The 17,266-nt window shown below is 39.1% G+C and overlaps 1 protein-coding gene across 1 annotated transcript in view; it reads right to left on the reverse strand.

Moving 5' to 3' along the window:
- The window catches only part of eif4g3a (eukaryotic translation initiation factor 4 gamma, 3a), a 37,129-nt gene that overhangs the window by 8,115 nt on the left and 11,748 nt on the right, over window positions 1-17,266 (reverse strand). Inside the window, exons 6-19 of the mRNA XM_079483448.1 lie at window positions 11,301-11,477; window positions 10,854-10,965; window positions 10,539-10,645; window positions 9,155-9,337; window positions 7,024-7,105; window positions 6,245-6,922; window positions 6,083-6,168; window positions 5,261-5,495; window positions 4,937-5,061; window positions 3,227-3,346; window positions 2,985-3,134; window positions 2,613-2,810; window positions 2,292-2,438; window positions 1,047-1,283 (exon numbers count right to left, since the gene is read on the reverse strand). Coding sequence (XP_079339574.1) covers window positions 1,047-1,283; window positions 2,292-2,438; window positions 2,613-2,810; window positions 2,985-3,134; window positions 3,227-3,346; window positions 4,937-5,061; window positions 5,261-5,495; window positions 6,083-6,168; window positions 6,245-6,922; window positions 7,024-7,105; window positions 9,155-9,337; window positions 10,539-10,645; window positions 10,854-10,965; window positions 11,301-11,477 — 2,637 coding nt within the window. The remainder of the gene's footprint in view (window positions 1-1,046; window positions 1,284-2,291; window positions 2,439-2,612; window positions 2,811-2,984; window positions 3,135-3,226; window positions 3,347-4,936; window positions 5,062-5,260; window positions 5,496-6,082; window positions 6,169-6,244; window positions 6,923-7,023; window positions 7,106-9,154; window positions 9,338-10,538; window positions 10,646-10,853; window positions 10,966-11,300; window positions 11,478-17,266) is intronic.

The following is a 17,266-nucleotide window of genomic DNA, read 5'->3' on the forward strand; positions in this document are numbered from 1 at the left end:
ATTTTAACCTGTTTCTCCAGTTTTAAATTTCTGCCAATAAATGCAAATATAAACAATATTTCTATATTGTAATTAGTTCACAGAATAAAACACATATAATAATTTTACCTAAGCACATACCTGTAAATAATAAATTCAGAAAAACTAAAAATGTTTTTTTAAATGGTCTCTTAATATTTTCCACCGCTGTGTATATAATACATTCAGTCACGGCAAAGCAATCTTTCGTTTTGCTCAAAAAACACAAAAGTGATGCTTCCTGATTTGGTCCTTATATACATCAGCATTGTTTTTCCAACACTACACCAAACCACCAAAATCCCACAAAATCTAAGGACCAGTCAAGGGTGTCGAGAACTGTCTGAGAAACAATAAAATAGTCTTTCATCAATCGCACCTCGGGAACAAGCCATCCTCTACAACGGCCAATAAATAACACCTGGGGTTTGGTAGAAGCTGTATGAAAATCATAAAATCTCTTTTAATCTCAACTGGTAAATTGAATTAAGCTATTTTCTTTATATATAACCGATACGTTTGACTCAACTCTGTTTCTCCCTCTGTGTGTATTATAGTTATCACCCTACAGCATGAGCTCAAGTTACCTGCTGAGTGCTGCACTTCTAAGGCACTGAGCCGATTCATTACTAGCTCATTTTAATATAGACAAATAAACAACAGAGGGGTGCCGAAAACATAACAAGCCAACCACTGTGATTATGTGGTTACTTAAGCATTCAACTGCAAAATAGATACCTTAGCCTTTGAGAGTCCACTGAAGCTAAACATAACCATTACATTTTTCTCAGCCTTGGACAAGCTAGGCTGTCGTGCACACAAATGTTTTGTCCAGAAAAAGTGGCAGACTAAACTTTACGCTGAGAACCAAGGTTCATGGCCATATTACATTACTTCAACAAAACTAAAATTCAACCTTGGGTAGACTTACAGTTTTCCAAAACTGTCTAGTGAACACAATTTCTTTTTACCACTTATAAAAACGAATCGAATTTGCTTGCACAATAATAAACGGTTCCGCGAGTTACCTTGGCTTTCTCGAAGTCGAGGTCTTTGCCGATGGTGCTGAGGAGTCTACAGAGGCACTCCAAGCTCTCGCCATCATGGTGTTTCAGCAGCTTGACCACGCAGTCATGCATGATAGGTTCTGTCAACATCTTGAGCTTGAACAGCTCGCCGATGAACTTGATATTTCCAGTGGAGCGTCTGCGGGCTTTATCCTTCGCTTCCCCAAGTTCCTCCTGTAGTCTTTCCCTTTCTACAGGCTGAGAGGAAGTTTGCATTTTATATGAATCCCATAATTCTTTCAATAATATCTTTATAGAAATCTGTTCCTGTAACTCAATAAGCGAAGCGTGGCGCTAGTGATGCCAAGATTTTGAGTTGGATTCCCAGGGACTGCCAGGATAAATAACAGATTATATACTGACTGCACTTTTAAAGGTGTCGTTCTTTGAATGTTTTCGAAGCTTGGATTATAAATTTTCATTATATTAAATGCGAAATTCACAGAAAAGGTGGAGGGCATATGTGGGCCCAAAAATCCAGGACCAATTTCTCTTCCCAGTCCAGCACCGGGTGTGTGAGTGTGTCTGTCTTCTTTGTTTTCACAGTTTTTACTTGTAAAACTTCATGTTTTATGTATAGTCAATATTCCGATCACAACGCCCGTTGGAGCATAGTTTTGCATAAATGAAAGTTAAATTGTCACCTTCAACAACTTCTGTTTGCATTTCTAGCAAGAAATTAGTATTGTAGTTTTTAAATATGTTATTACGGAATATCAAATAGACTTCCGTTACGCTGCCTTTTTGTATCTCTCGGCTGCCTGTGGGCGGAGGTTATTAAAAAACTTGGGAATAGTGACATCATGTACCCGGGAAGTGGAGGGCTGTATTCCGATTCCAGCCGTTCTCTGTAGTCCTTGAAAAGCGAATTATGTCAAAGACAATATCTCGCTTGGCATTGAACGCTTTATCATTGTGCAGATATTATTAATGCTCGAACAGCAACATTACACACTAACTAAAGTTTGAAAATAGGCATCACGGGGAACTGCACATTTAAGTCCCAGTTCATGAATGTATCATTTTAAATAGACTAAATAAAAACAAGGAAAATATAATATTCATGTGCTTCACTTCGAAGCTTAAATGGCACATAAAGATACCTGTATGTAAATAATAATGAAAACTGAAAAGCCAAAAGACATGAGTACTAATAGCCATTAGCGTTTCCAAAATGAGTCTGATAATGAATAATAGAATCATTACTGATGTGGCCAAATCCAGCTCCTTTTGTTTCCTCTCCAGCACAACGTCATCCACTTTGTCCCTCTCAAATTCCTTCTGACAGCGGTTCAATAGCAGCTTCCGGAAGTTTACCCAAGTATTGGGTTTGTCTGACGTGGGCACTTTTAGCTATAATAGGAAACATTTTGAAAAGAATACCCATGACGTAAAAAAGAATATGTAGTGTACATTGAAAAGACAAACACTGTTTGTAAATTTAGTATTGTGAGAATTCAAGTTGTTGTTTTTCACTGATTGATTAATACTACTATGTTCTTGTGTCTATTCCTGCGCAGGACGTACCGTGGCCAGACTGCGACACATGTTGGCGTAGGACTCTGAGAAACTGGGCTCATCGATGGCCTTCTCGAACACAAGGTCGATGACTCCTTTGAGCCTCTCCTCTGTGTCGATGGTCAGATCCGTCACTTGTTTCATCAGCTGATGGAACATCTGAGGCGTGAGCTTGTTCAAAATGCTACGGACTTTCCGGAACATCTCCTGGAGTGCCAGAAAAGCAACAACTTTACATTTTTGATAAAACAAAGACCTTTTCCGAAGAGCATTGAATCAAAATTCTAAGGATTTTAAAAAGAACCAAAGCATAAACTCACATTTTTCTTCATTGTAAACGTTTGAAAACACTAATGATGATAAAAGCACAGGAATCCATACCTGGGTTTTCAGGTTCTCCTGGTCATCCATTAAGCCTTCTCGCTTCATTCCAGGCTTCCAGGCGTTCTCTGCCTTCTTGAGCTGGACATCATTGTTGACAGAAACGTTTACGATGATCTTACGTGGTGGGAGCCGTCGCACATTTAGAGGCTTTGGAAAAACAAGATGGAAAACAAAAAGGTGAGTCCTTAAGCACCAAGTATGACTAAATTCACAACATATCGTGTTCATTTATCACTCACCGGAGCTCCGCGTCCACCGGTTATCTGCCTGCTAAAGTCTGCAAAAGCGGGGGTAAAGTCAGGACCCCTGGAAATCAGCCTGGGGTCAACAGCTCTCAGTGGCTGTTTGTTATGGTTCATCTGAAATAGCAGACACAATATTTACGACAGCCAGCAGGGGGCGCGTCGAGAAACAAACTCAGTATCATGAATGAAACACCAGACCTTTCTCCCCTCCCTCTTGTGGAGAAGCTACAGCACACATATTCCATTCTGAATGTTTAATCGCAACCTTTATGAAGAAACTGATCTCATATCAGCCAAACCACAGTTAGCCCATCTCTGAGGAGAAAGCTATCTGTCATGAGACCAGCTCCATGTACAGTTTATATACCAATGACACTCCAGACATCTTTTGACAGAAGGAGCAAGAACATCCAGAAACAGATGTGAAGGAGTGCGCATGCAAAGTGGCTCTAAACAAGGAACTGAAATGGCAAACCGAAAGTGTGCAAACGAGACAAAAGTCCCTTCACATGAAACTGAGATAGCGTTTACAATTTGTGCTTTACATACATTTATCTCATCTTCTGGACTCTCAAATCTACTGATTTGACTAGAGATAATATGTTTGTGCATAAAACAGAGCAGAGCATTACCTTCTTTACACTGAATGAACCCGGCTGCCAAGTGTGACATAATCGTAATGCAATTTTAATGGAAACAGCACGCTGAAGAGTTTCACAGCAGCTTAGGCACAGCTAAAGTTTACAGATCAGGGGAGTGTACCAGATTTCATGGTTTTAACACAGCAAGAGGAAGCTATGCCTGTATTTGCAGTTTTTAGGGAAACATTGGCTTTTTAAACTTGAAACCAATACAGTATTTTTATGTTCCCTCAGAATCCTGGGATGTCTTGTTCCATGTTTTACATTCTTTGTACTTTACACAGGCTTAGTTAATAGTCCCGTAAAGTCAGGTTTTGCGATGTCACACAGTACACTTATAAACTCTGGATAAACATTGGCATTTGCATATTTACGAGGTTAATAACATTAAACAAACAACTACATTACATGTCGTATTTTAATGACTTTTTAAGATGAATCATTATTTAACCCAGGGTTTGTCAAAGTCAAATGTAATGTCAAATGCAATAAATGTAAACAAATATTTAATAATAATAAATATTATTAATAGTTAAACATATGAGCTAATATATATAACATTATAAGATGTTATACATTTGTAATGACATACATTATAATATAAACAGTTCAATTGGTAAGTTCCACACTTCCGACTAGTGGTTAATAATAATTATATTGTAATAAATGTATATTAAAATAAAAGTTTATTTATATTTTATGGTTTCATAATTGTATTAAACAACAAATTTGTTGAATTTTATTTTATGTTAATTTTATTTAATATACAATTGAAAGGGTTGTTTAACTTTGTCGCATTAAAGTTTAGCAAAGTCAGGATTCTCCTACTGGTAACCCAAAATAATACTGGCTACTAGACATACTTCTCACTTGCTAGCTAATGTAATTTACTTGTTATGTCTTTTGCTTGATTCAGAAGTAATCTACTAATCTACTTCTTTGCGGATGTGTACCGCAAGTTAAATTTGGGCACAAAACTGCATCCCTAGTAACGTTTAGTTATGTTGTTGCTTTGAAACAGTCTTTATAATATAAATGTTTAGGAGTATAATTCAAAGCGCACCTTGTCTAGCACCACATCACTGATGGGAGGCAGACCCTCGGGTTTCTGCACACAGGCGGCCATGAACTGAAAGCTCAAAAGGAAGTCACGGTCATACTGCCTCTTTCCATTAGCTTGCATGAGACCTGGAAGGGAATAAGACAAGTAGGTAAGACTATAGTAGGTCAAGTATGTTAATAAATTTGAGAGCGTAATTTAATACAGGTTTCATTTATTATTTAAGTAAAAACACTAAATAAATAAATGAATCTAAATAAAAAAATGATTCAATACTGTTCAGCATCGACACTAAATATAGACCAAAACAGAGGTAGGAAGTCTCACCTTCCTGCATAGGTGGAGTGGGGGAACACATGGATCCCCTGCTATCCCCGAGTGTCACGCCGCTGTCTGTGCTCTCAGTCTCCACTCCTTTCCTCAAAGGCTCCACCTCTGTCTCCCCGTTCTCCTCTGAGATCTTCTCCTGGTGCTCAGGCACTGTAAAGGGGCTGCTGCAATTTCCTAAGGTTGGTTGAGTAGTCATCTCGTCTCCAGCAAAGCTTTCCTCTGAGGCCTCCTCCTGATGTGATGTGAATAAGAAGCGTTACTACAAATTCCTTAAGTTATTATGTGAGATGATGACTGCATGATGGTTTTGTATGTCAGCTCATAGGGAAAGAAGGGGGAATCGCCAGTAATAGAGACAAGCAATGATGTGAATGACTAGATGACACATCAGTCTGAGGAAACCCTTAAAGGGACAGTTCACCCAAAAATATTCATTTACTCACCTTTAAGTTACAAATCTGTTTACATTTCTTTTTTTCTGAACACAGAGAATGATATTTGTACGAATGCTTATAACCAAACAGTTCTTGGACCCCATAGTGGGAAAAATTACTTTTGCTCTGTTGATCACAAAAGATGATATTTTGAATAATGTAGGACAGACAGGCACTTTCGACTACCACTGTAATTGTTCCTACTATGGTAGTCAATGGTGGCCAAAAACTGTTTGGTAACAAGCATTCGTCCAAATATCTTTCTTTGTGTTCATCAGATCAAAGACATTTATACAGGTTTGGAACAACTAGAGAGTGCGTAATTCATGACAGAACTTTCATTTTGGGTGAACTATACCGTTAACAATTCACAAATGCACCTCACCTCATTCTCCTTCTGTAGCGTTTCCACCATCTGACTTTCTTCATTTGGTTTCATCCAAGACTTTAGTTCAGCAGAATCAGCTTGGGCTATCATGAAACAAAGAAAAACAATGTTGAAACTCGTAAGACTGACTTAAAATCACCACATCAAGTTAACAAATACCTGTAAACTTTGAGTTATTCTGAGTCTGTGATTCCAAAGTTTCCTGATCCTTCAGTTGAACATCATCCAAGGTCTTGTTTGGCTCTGGTGCCTCGGTTCCAGCAGGGGGCTGCAATATCCGTGTCAAACCAGGTGGTGGCGCAAGGACAGAGGTGGTGCTTGAAGAGGCCTGTATGGTAGGTACCAAGGGCAAAGGTGGAGCTAATAAAGTGAGGTGCTCTGCCTGGAGCTCCTCCAAGGCCACTGGAACGTCTTGATGGGATTCCTCCATGGATGATGTACCTGAGGTTGACGTCTGAACCTCACTGGGCAAATGGGTTTGTAAGGCTTCCTGGACCTCTGGTTCTTCACAGCCTGATGGAATATCAGCAAGGCCATTTATGGCTTTGAGGGACGGTGAGGGTATTGTAGGCATACTAGAGGTTTCTGAGAGAGAGTCCTCAGAGATGCCCTGATGTATTTGAGTCGTAGTGGTTGTGGGAGAATGAAATTCAGGTTCTCTTGCAGAGGTGGATACAATGCAGCCACTTGCAGAATGTGAAAGAACACTGGAGGAAGTCAGGACTATATCTGGAAAAGACGATTCTAATAATGGAAGACCTGCGGCTTCTCTTTTCTCTACGAGGAGCTTAGATCCAGGAGATATAGTTCGCACTGGCTCAGCTTTTGGCCTGTCATCTAATGATATGGCAAGAAAGAAAGTGTGAAACAACAACACAGGACACATGTGTCTATGAGAAAAGACCTGTAAGCAAAACTAGGTCAGAATTGAGTTGTACCTAAGTTGGGTCTGCCATCTATACTTGCAGGTCTTTGAGGTGGGACATATGCTGTTTGCTCTGATGTCTGACAGTTGCTTGCCTGCATTTGGGTAAAAGAGACACATCAAACATCCAAAGCGACTTATATTTGAGGAATACAATAAAGCCATTTAAAGTGATAGTTCCACCAAAAATTTTAATTCTATCATCATTTACTTCATTTTAAACATGTAAGGCTTTCTCTGCAGAAGACAAAAGGAGATATTTTGAAGAATGCTGTTAGCTGGCACCCATTCACAATAGAAGTGAATGGGTGTCAGTGTTGTCCAGTTCCCATCATTCTTCAAAATATCTTCTTCTTTGTTCTACAGAAGAAAACAGGGTTAGTAAATGATTTCAGAATTTTCTCTTTAAGGCAATAATACAAAGCTTCAGTGAGTCCAAATAGCATTAGCTTTGAATACAAAGTAAGGAAGAATTTGTTGAATTACTCATGGGTTTGCATTGTAACAGTTTTTTTATCAGGCGTTTGAACACGAAAGGTACATTGCAACATTATTACACATGAACTGTGAACAAAAAAGCCAGTAGATTAGATTTGAGTCCCAAAGAGAGCAAAGAGAAAGGAACCAGAAAATAATTAGAACAAATAATGATTCCTGTTCAATTAAAATCGTGTTCAAAAGCATTTTTTATTCAGATAAAGAAAACATTGAAAACCCCAGGAGTAATTCTACAAATTCTTACTTTGTTTTCAAAGCATTTTAAACCGGAGTCATCCAAGGTCATTCAATGGCACACAATTGATAACACATAAAAACAATGAAGGATATTCTGTATTCTGTAATGTGTGTAGATGAAGGGATGCCTGGTTGATGGTTAAACTACACAATATATCAGACAGCGGGGAATGTTTAGCTCTCGTTCTCTGTATGCGGCACCATTGTCTGCAAGATTAAACCACAGGAGATTTACTAAAATATCTAGAACAAGGCAAATTCTAATCATTTGGGTAAGTTAACGCCTGGGCCCGTTTGCAAGAAAAAAAACGGGTTTCTTGCAACCGGACCCCGCTCCTGTACAAACAGAGAAACAGAGATGGAGAGAAAGAAACAGATGGAGAGTGTCAGCTAACTCAACAGGATTAAAACATAATCGTAATAGTATGTTTTTCGGACATGATAATGTTGTAGTGTCATGTTTTTTGTATGAAGTATTATATGCAATATGACAACACTATGTGTGCACAGGGTATCATGTAGTATTTACACTTACTGTTGCACAAGTACATTTAAGTATACAGCCGCAGAAAAAATTTAAGATAATCATTTTTTTATTGAATTTTTACATATATGTTTATGTAAAATTATCATTTTTGTTTTATTCCGTGAAATACTGACAATATTTATCCCAAAAGACAAATAAAAATATTATTTCTATTGGCAAAACTGGAGGAACGGGTCCAAATGCTCTGTATTTTTTAGACCTCAAATACTGTAAAGTTGATATTGACTATGCAATACAACAGTAATATTTGTCGTTGAAATTCAACAGACACTGAACAGCCACAATACATCTAGAAACGCTGAATACATTTACATTTGGAATGGTCTCTTAATTTTAACCACGGCTAAAGAGTAAACACCCTTCTACACATATTTATAAAAACCAAACCATTGTTTCACCACAGTACTTTAATATTCTGTGTAAGCAGTGTAAAATGCAACATTTTTGATTCACATTTTCCTTATTGTCCCCCATCCACAGCCCCAAATACATATAAACATATAACAGTGCAGCAAACAGCCTGATGCTCTCACTGTTGTCATACGGATTAGACTGGGGATCTGACTCACTGTGTGAACTTATCCATGCGCACACTGCCTGCCAAAGAGAAAAAGTGTGTGTGTGTGTTCAAGACAGTGTGGTAGGTGGTTGTACATGTCTGGAAAATAGCATTAGACAGGTGAGCTTGACACAGCTGAGCCAAAAACTCATTGGACAGGAGTTTAAAACTAAGTTAATTAGAAATGTTGTGTTAAATACAGACATAGGAACTTGTTAAAATGTGTTAATGACTTGATGTGTAAGTACCGGACAAAAAGACCAAAAGCGCTGGTCGTTTTAAAGAACAATGTGCGTTTCTTGCCTGTGGCAGGGTGGGCGTTGACGACAGGTGTCCAGTGGGCGGGGTTGGTGTCGAGGAGGAACGTGTCGCAGGAGGGGTCGCGATGGAGGTGGGGTGTCCGGCAGGAGGAGTGGGATTTCTGCTTCCGAACATGATCTCCTCCGTGATGTCCTTTCCACCCTGATTGGGGTCTCGGATCCGGATCTGGGAGGACAGAAGCACAGTGGGACAGAAGACTCACTTACACACCAGTGTCAAACGTGGATGCTATAGAGACGTCAAATGTACTGATATTATACCTTGTCAATACAAAAAAAAGTATTGACTGAGAGACTCATCTAAGATTATTAAAACCCAATAAAAATAGTCCATGCAAATGGTGAGATACAATAAAAATTTTATTATATTGTGTTATTCTAAATATCATTAAACCAGTACACTAAATAATTATGAAGGTAAATCCCATGATTTATTCTCAAATGGATATGCCACTTTACAGGAGGCGTGGTGAATTGTTTGTTTGTTTTATTAATTCTTAACGCCATCAAAGATATTAATGTTAACAAGATGCGCCACTGCAGTTACAATGAATGCCGAGGAATGCTACGCTCAATATGGTCGCTCTAGCGAAGGAAGTCCTGTCTTTCAGCAAAACGAGCCAATGTCAATCAGTAAAGAGTGACGATTCTCTGTGGCGGAGCTCTCGTCTAGCCTATGCGTAGGCGCAGTAGATGATGCGACCTTGGAAAAGGTGATTTTTAGAGCAATTTAAGCCTAGCAAACCAAATTTATGGGACAGTTAATTATTGATCGGAAATATGCTGTTTAATTTTGATTTTTTCCAGATATTTTAGAAATATAGGCATGCCCCCATTCAATTAGATTGGACTGTGGACTTGCTATGACGTAAATAGCTGCCCAGAGGCGTTGCAAACATGGCCACCGAGTGGAACGACATTCGTTAACGGACTTTGATGCCATTCCAGCATCTCAGGCTATATTTTTGGCGGGAACCAAAGTCCGAGGCGTGGTGAAACTGGCTCATTTCTAAATCTGGCCTATGATAAAACATCTTGACTATGCCAACCGCTCAGCATGCGATGAAATCGCTACATCACAGTCTGATCCAAATATGTGGGAAGTTGTATGGCACGCAGACAAATCTGAGAAATCCAATACTTATTCCTCATTGTGAATTCCGCAACAGTAATGGACTACCGTAACAATTAAACAAGGAACCAAGGCCAATACCGGTGTTAAACCAATACTTGACGGATATCCTTTTAACAGCATTTTGTATTTAATCTGTTTCTGGCAGCCAGGGCAGCAGGGATTCAATTCAAGCCTTATCAGTGGAAAATTAAACTGAAAAATAAGTGGATCGCTTGTTTATGGTGGTACTCACTGGTTTCTTCTCTCGTTTGGCAGCTTGAGGTGGCAGAGGTGCAGGCACTATGATGGGTGGAGAGGGCGGGTACACCGGCTGGCTGGAGTAATATGGCAGCCCGGCAGCTGTCGTTGTAAAAAGGAAAAAAATGAGTGACTGAACCTGAGCTTTCACATGACCTAATCACCTTCGGAGTGAATCGTGTTTTGAGAAAGGGTTCATTTCTCAGTTAGCTAATCAGACACATGCAGAAACTACCTGGAGCTAACATGAACCAGCTGGATGTGAGAGCGCTCCAGATGAAGCGCATGCTACGGAGAGCTCTGAACTTACCGTAAGGGGTTGGGTATTCCCCAGGGCCGGGTCCTGGGTAGAAGGTTCCGGATCCTGGCTGTTGGATGGCATATTGCTGCGGGGGTCCAACGTAAGGTGCGTTGTGACGATACTGTAAAGAGAAAAACAAAGATATATAATCAATGATACCTAACCCCCACAAAATAAACACATTTTCACATAAATATATTTAAGATTGATAATTCTGTTTTGAAGTATGGTCTTGGACCAAGTAGTACCCTAAACAATTTTTTTACAGCATATTTTATAATAGTGTGTAATATATATCATTAAAAAAATGTTTTACCATATCGTAAATATATGAAAAACATGACATTAAAATACATTGTTTTATGAATAAATGGTAAATGATTTAAAATGTCATAAAAAAATCTCCTTAACTAATGTAAAAAACCCTTTACAGTAACGCTTCTACTGATGCTTTACCTGGGAAATGTAATATTGGTGTGTCTGGGGGGGAAATGGCATGGGCGTCATGGTCATCACAATGGACTGGTTGGGGTGGTAAAGCGTAGCCGTGGGGTTTTGCGAGCCCAGCCGAATGGAGGGATTGTTGGTGGGGAGAGTGGGCCGTGTGGCTTGCATCTGAGTCCGGTGAAGGAACTGTCAAGGAGAGAAAGAGAGTGGGAGAATTAAGCAGAAACAGACACAGAAAAGGGGAAACAGAAAGAAAATATGTTAGGTGTTGATATAAGACAGGTCACCTCAGGACATCATCTTCTAAACTTTATTTAAATCATGATGTCTGCTTTTATGATCTGATATTAAATATCAGAAAAGCATTGATCAAGTATGTTTGAGGAATTGCATGTCTTCAGACTATCAAACACACACACATATACAGCCAGACAGCAATATTGTCATTCTCTGCTGTAGCAGGGTGGTGGCACAGCTCTGCCAAAGCTTTATTTGTCGGGAGAATACGGCATGCCTGCTGGAGGAGTCGTCCCCTCCCCCAACATATCCTCCCCCGCTTTCCCTTTCTTGCTCGCTCCCGCACACCAAATATTCCTTCAGCAAACCCAGCCCAAGGGCGCCAGTCGGGTAACGCCGGGGCAGGACGTGATTCTCTCTATACACATCATATACACAAAATATGCAATTGTATAAATGTCTGCAGTGTCTGTCTGTCTGTGTTTACTCCACACACAGACATATTTTACTATTTCAACTGTGGAAACATCCCGAAAACGTCATTCTACTGGCTTCCATTGAAATATCATCATGAACCATTAGCTTTATATATTCAACCATCCCACCAATATAATCCATCACATACCAGTAGACACCGCTACAGTTTCCATTAAAACCATGACATTGTGGCTGAAATGTGCTGTGGCAGTCCTCATCGTCAAACTATGACATACAGAACCATATTCGAAGTAACAATGTGAGAAAAGTACTATGTGAACAATTATTCATGCTTACAGGGATAGTTCGGTTCGGTCATCATTTAGTTAACAAGCTGTTCCAGATCTGTATTCGTTCCTTTTTTTTTAGTGATGAACAGACAACCTATTTGAAAGAATGGTTGTAACCAACAGTTCTTGGCCACCAAGAGGGTTATCTGTTTCTCGTTTCACACTGCTTATAACCCTGTGTATTCAAAACCTGATGTTGTACATCGCTAAACCCTGGGTTAACATTCCTATCCGCATATTTGTGGTGTCAACAGTCATGATTGCATAAATACTGCAACTGACTGAATAAAAAAATAGTGCATGCTCGCTTTATATAACCGAAAACCTATTTGATCTGCATCTGAGAAAAAAAAAATGACGCCTCATTAAACCTATTTGGCTGTTTTAACCTCCTATGACATTACTTATACATAAAAACCAAAACGATTGTTTACAAAGTTTCTGTGACTGTGCACAGCTTGTGATATGAGGTAGTGATGTTAAGGTTTTGATTGGGTGTCCATTGCTAAGCGTCTCAACAGTTGGTCGTATCATTCTACCCCTGCTTCGTTTCACACTGCACATGTTCAGCCCTGCAATGCCTCGGAGCATTAAGGTCTATAAGCGCAGTGTGAAAAGCCCTTTTAAGTGAAGTAAAGAAATTACAAGTCAGTCTTTTGCTAATCTAGTGCTGTGCTAATATGTTTGGTTCTTTATCTTGGTTCAAAACATAAAACTGAAGTAAACATCCATTTATGTAAAACTGTTATTTCCAGTAAATCATAAATCATTACTAGAACTGCATTCACACGGGGCGTCAGCTTCAACGCTAGATGGAGGGCATGTCTGAAGTGCGGCTGATGTGATCCTCATTGTGACGACAGCCAATCACATTGTTCTCCGGTCAATTGGCTAGCGCCCGCGCCAGGTTATTTGCAAAAGGCGTTCTGATTGGCTGCCGCATGTGTTGGTGCTTAAAAAGTTGAGAAATGCAAATGACGCGATGCTCACGGACCCACAATTCAGTTCTGCAACACACAACGTCACCCATTCAGAGTAAATGAGAGGCGTTAACTCTGACGCCCTGTGTGAATGTACCGTTACTGTTGCAAATCAAGCTAAAAGAAAGGAAACCGTTTTGAACAGTTTTATGTTCTTTCATCACCTCTTTTTAGTGTTACAGATTGCAGCTTTAACTCTCATTGAAAATTATTAGTTTTGGTTTTCCCTCACACAAGAGCCATAACTGCACACCTTAGGTACAATCTGAACAAAATCTGAATAATCTAAACAAGGAGATTTCTCTTAGCCAAGAGTATACAGTATGCACAACAAGAAGAATACACCCAGCGATCTAAAAGAGTTTGAGAGTAACTGCCTTAAAACATGTTTTATGAGAAGACGTAAATCTTAGTTATCGTAGCTAAGGACGGATGAATGGATGGTTTTGCTAAACCTAAAGGGAACAAAAAAGGAAAAATTTCACTGTGTACCCTGTGGTTTAGTGACTTGCATACTTCAGCTGAATTACACGATTTCTTTAAGTGCTGTAACGGATATACTGTGTGCAAGATAAAATTATAATATAGAGAGATGCTGGGGCGGCACACTTCAGCAACACAACCAAGTTCAGACAGCTTTCAAGAGGCACCGCTGTCTAATAAATTGTTTTATGAGGACAAAGAGTTCTCGTTGCCTGCATTTGAACACAAAAACAACCAAGACACTTATGATTATTCAACAGATGTTCAGAAATAATAAAAAATGTTGGGGAAGTTATATTCTAAACATATGTATATATGATACTCCTCACAAGGCTAAATAACACCAGTCCTGTTCGACACCAGCAGGTCAAAGGTGAATACAGAGAAGTGATGAGTGAAATGTGGGAAAGGCAACAGACACGAAGACCACCAGTGGAGTACAAAAAGTGACAGGACACATTGTTTGTGTGTGTGTGTGTGTGTGTGTGAAATGTGTGATTTCCTTCCACCGTGACTCATACAGCCAACCGGGGATCTGGCACAGTTTGGGGTGAGGACCACTCTGTGCTTAACTACTCTCCTCTATAAGAGTGTGTGTGTGAGAGAGAGAATGCCAGGGAAGGAAGCGGAGAGTGTATGTTTGTCAGTGACAGATAAGAATGAGTGTGTTTTTCTGACTGCCAAAGAGACTGAAAGAAAAAGAGCGTGAGTGAATCTATGACAAAGACAGAGATGATTGAAAGACAGATGGAGCATTTGATGTGATGGGTAGATCTGGGTGATTCCACAACTTTGAGCACTTTGCTGAACTAGTAGCGAAATCTTTTTATAAATAGAAAATAGCTTTAAACACTGTAAATAAATGAAAAAAGTAGGATGGGACTTTTTAATAGGAACTGTTTGGATTAGTATATGAATGAATGGGAATAGAAAAGAGATGAAAAATGAAAATCTGTCATCATTTACTCACCTTTTTGTCATTTCAAACCTATTTGACTTTCTTCTTCACAAAAGAAGACATTTTGAAGATCCTTAACCGAACGTACCCATTTATTTCTACTGTATGGACACAAAACCAATGAAAGTAAATGGGTGCCGTCGCTGTTTGATCTCACGTTATTCTTCAAAATATCTTTTGTGTTCTGCAGAAGAAAGTCATACAGGTCTGAAATGACAAAATGATGACATAATTTTCCTTTTTGATCACTTTAATCTTGTCCATATATTGAGGTCTGCCCCACCGAGATTTTGTCATTATCATGTGCAAATCCATATGATACAAATCCATGTTCAAATTAATACCAAATCACTTATGGTCACTATGAGCCTATGACATATGAAATTGAAAAACAATTAAACGCCGAAAAAGTTTAAACGATTCATGGAATGGAAAATTCATTTAACTATTGTATGTCATGAGGGAGCATTATACTTTGTAATAACCACATTCAAATGATAAAAAGAGAGACAAAACACATATTCCAGTGTCCATTCATACTAACAGCTGTAGCCAGTGGATATAGCTGCAGTCATTTTGACTACAAGAACACATTCCATGCATACATTTTTTATTTCAATGCATTCAATACTAAATGAATTAACTATACAATTGTGCCACTCCAGGACTCGGCACTACAAATGAGCAAATGATTTAGCAGCCTGTATGTGTGTGTGTGTGTGTGTGAGAAAGACACTCCCTCTCTGACTCTCTCCTGATTCTGTTTGTTTTCTAATGGCCTGTAGGCATCAGTTTTTGCCAGTCTGCAGTGCAGGCGAGCTGGGACGTGCCGCAGCCACAAGGGAGAAATGAAACCTTAACTCAGCTCTACCAAACACCAGTGCAGATGTCAAAGCTTCTTTCAGGACTGCTCATTACACAATCAAGAGCCGTTGTGAAGGGTGACTCTACACAGATCCTTCATGCTGCATTTGGTTTTCTGGATAAAAACAGGTAACTGCTAATTTGTGTCAAGAATGACACCAGGACAGAGTATGCCCAACCATATCCAGATTTTTCTGACTAAGGTAGTTTGCCTCAATATTCAAAATCTTGTCCTCAAAACCAGACTTAGTCCTTAAAGGGATAGTTCACCTAAAATGAAAAGTGTATCATCATTTACTTAACCTGTTTCAAATCTGTTTACATTTCTTTGTTCTGTTGAACACAAAGGACGACATTTTGAAGAATGTGGGAAAACGTTCTGGGGCACCACTGACTACCATAGTAGTTTCTTTTCATATAGTCAATAGTTGACCCAGAACTGTTTGGTTACAAACGTTCTTCTAAATATATTTGTGTTCAGCATAACGATAAAATTTATAAACAGGTTTGCAACAACTTTGGGGACATTATTTTTAGTTTTGGATGAACTATCCCTTTAAACTAGTGTGAAAAACAGATCGATGAGAATAGTATAAAAGCCTGTAACCCAGTCCTAACGGCACAAAACCTAGCCTTAAATAAGATTTCCTGTCAGGAATGTTGTTCCAGGTCCAACAAGGATGGCAAACCTAAAAAATGTGGACCTCAGCTAAATCAGGTCATCATCCCATTCATCCAAAATATTCCAGTTTTGGACTATACACAGTAATACTAAAGCAGTAATAAAAAGCAGTACAGTTTTGTTACTGCAACTTGTATGTTGGTGCAAACGTGGACTACCTTAGTAGCCACTATTTTTGCAATAGTGCCCATTCATAATCTCATCCACCTCATGTGCTGCACTAGAGATAACGTAACATAATACACCATGTTCCCGTCATGCATGGAAGAGCACACCTGCGACGCACTTAAAATTCAAGGGAAAAGTCATTTAGACGGCATTAACGGCATATTTCTTAAATGGTACTGCCACTGCTCTTTCATAAAAAAGGAAATATGAACAGCAAATGTTTCAGTGGTTTGGATAAATCAAGAATTAATCTTAAGCGACTCATGAGCAATGGACAAATACACATTGATTCATTGGCATAGGTCTGGTTACTCATCCTCCAAAACCATAAAACAAAACTATGTAAGGTAAAAGAAGGAAATTTGACCACAATGAGTTTTGTATGGTGACTTGCTCCCAAGAGGATGAAACCATAAAAACATTTTTGACTACTGATACTGTAACTTCCGTAAGTCACAGAAACACTTACAACAATGATGCTCGGGAAAGTGACGCATTCAAGTATTTCATATAATGAAAGATGCATTAACATCCTTCGCAAGAATAACCAATCAGCGTCAATCTGCATGAGGGCACATCTGCTCATCAATGAGATGAATAGATAACATCATCATTTAGACATTTCTTCAGAAAAGAAAAGGATGAGTCAGAGGAGACACTTCTAATGTCTGCTTCTCAAGGACGGAGAGATCATTACATGACTGAGCCGACGTATGAATACACTGTGTTTCAATGCCTCTCTAGTCAAAACAATGTTCCTAAATCTTCAATCACATAAATTCGGAAAGTTTGTATTACCACTGAAAGAATGCAAAAATGTCCAAATGACTCTTAAA

This window comes from Barbatula barbatula, assembly GCF_947034865.1.
Source record: "Barbatula barbatula genome assembly, chromosome: 20".
Taxonomy (NCBI): domain Eukaryota; kingdom Metazoa; phylum Chordata; class Actinopteri; order Cypriniformes; family Nemacheilidae; genus Barbatula; species Barbatula barbatula.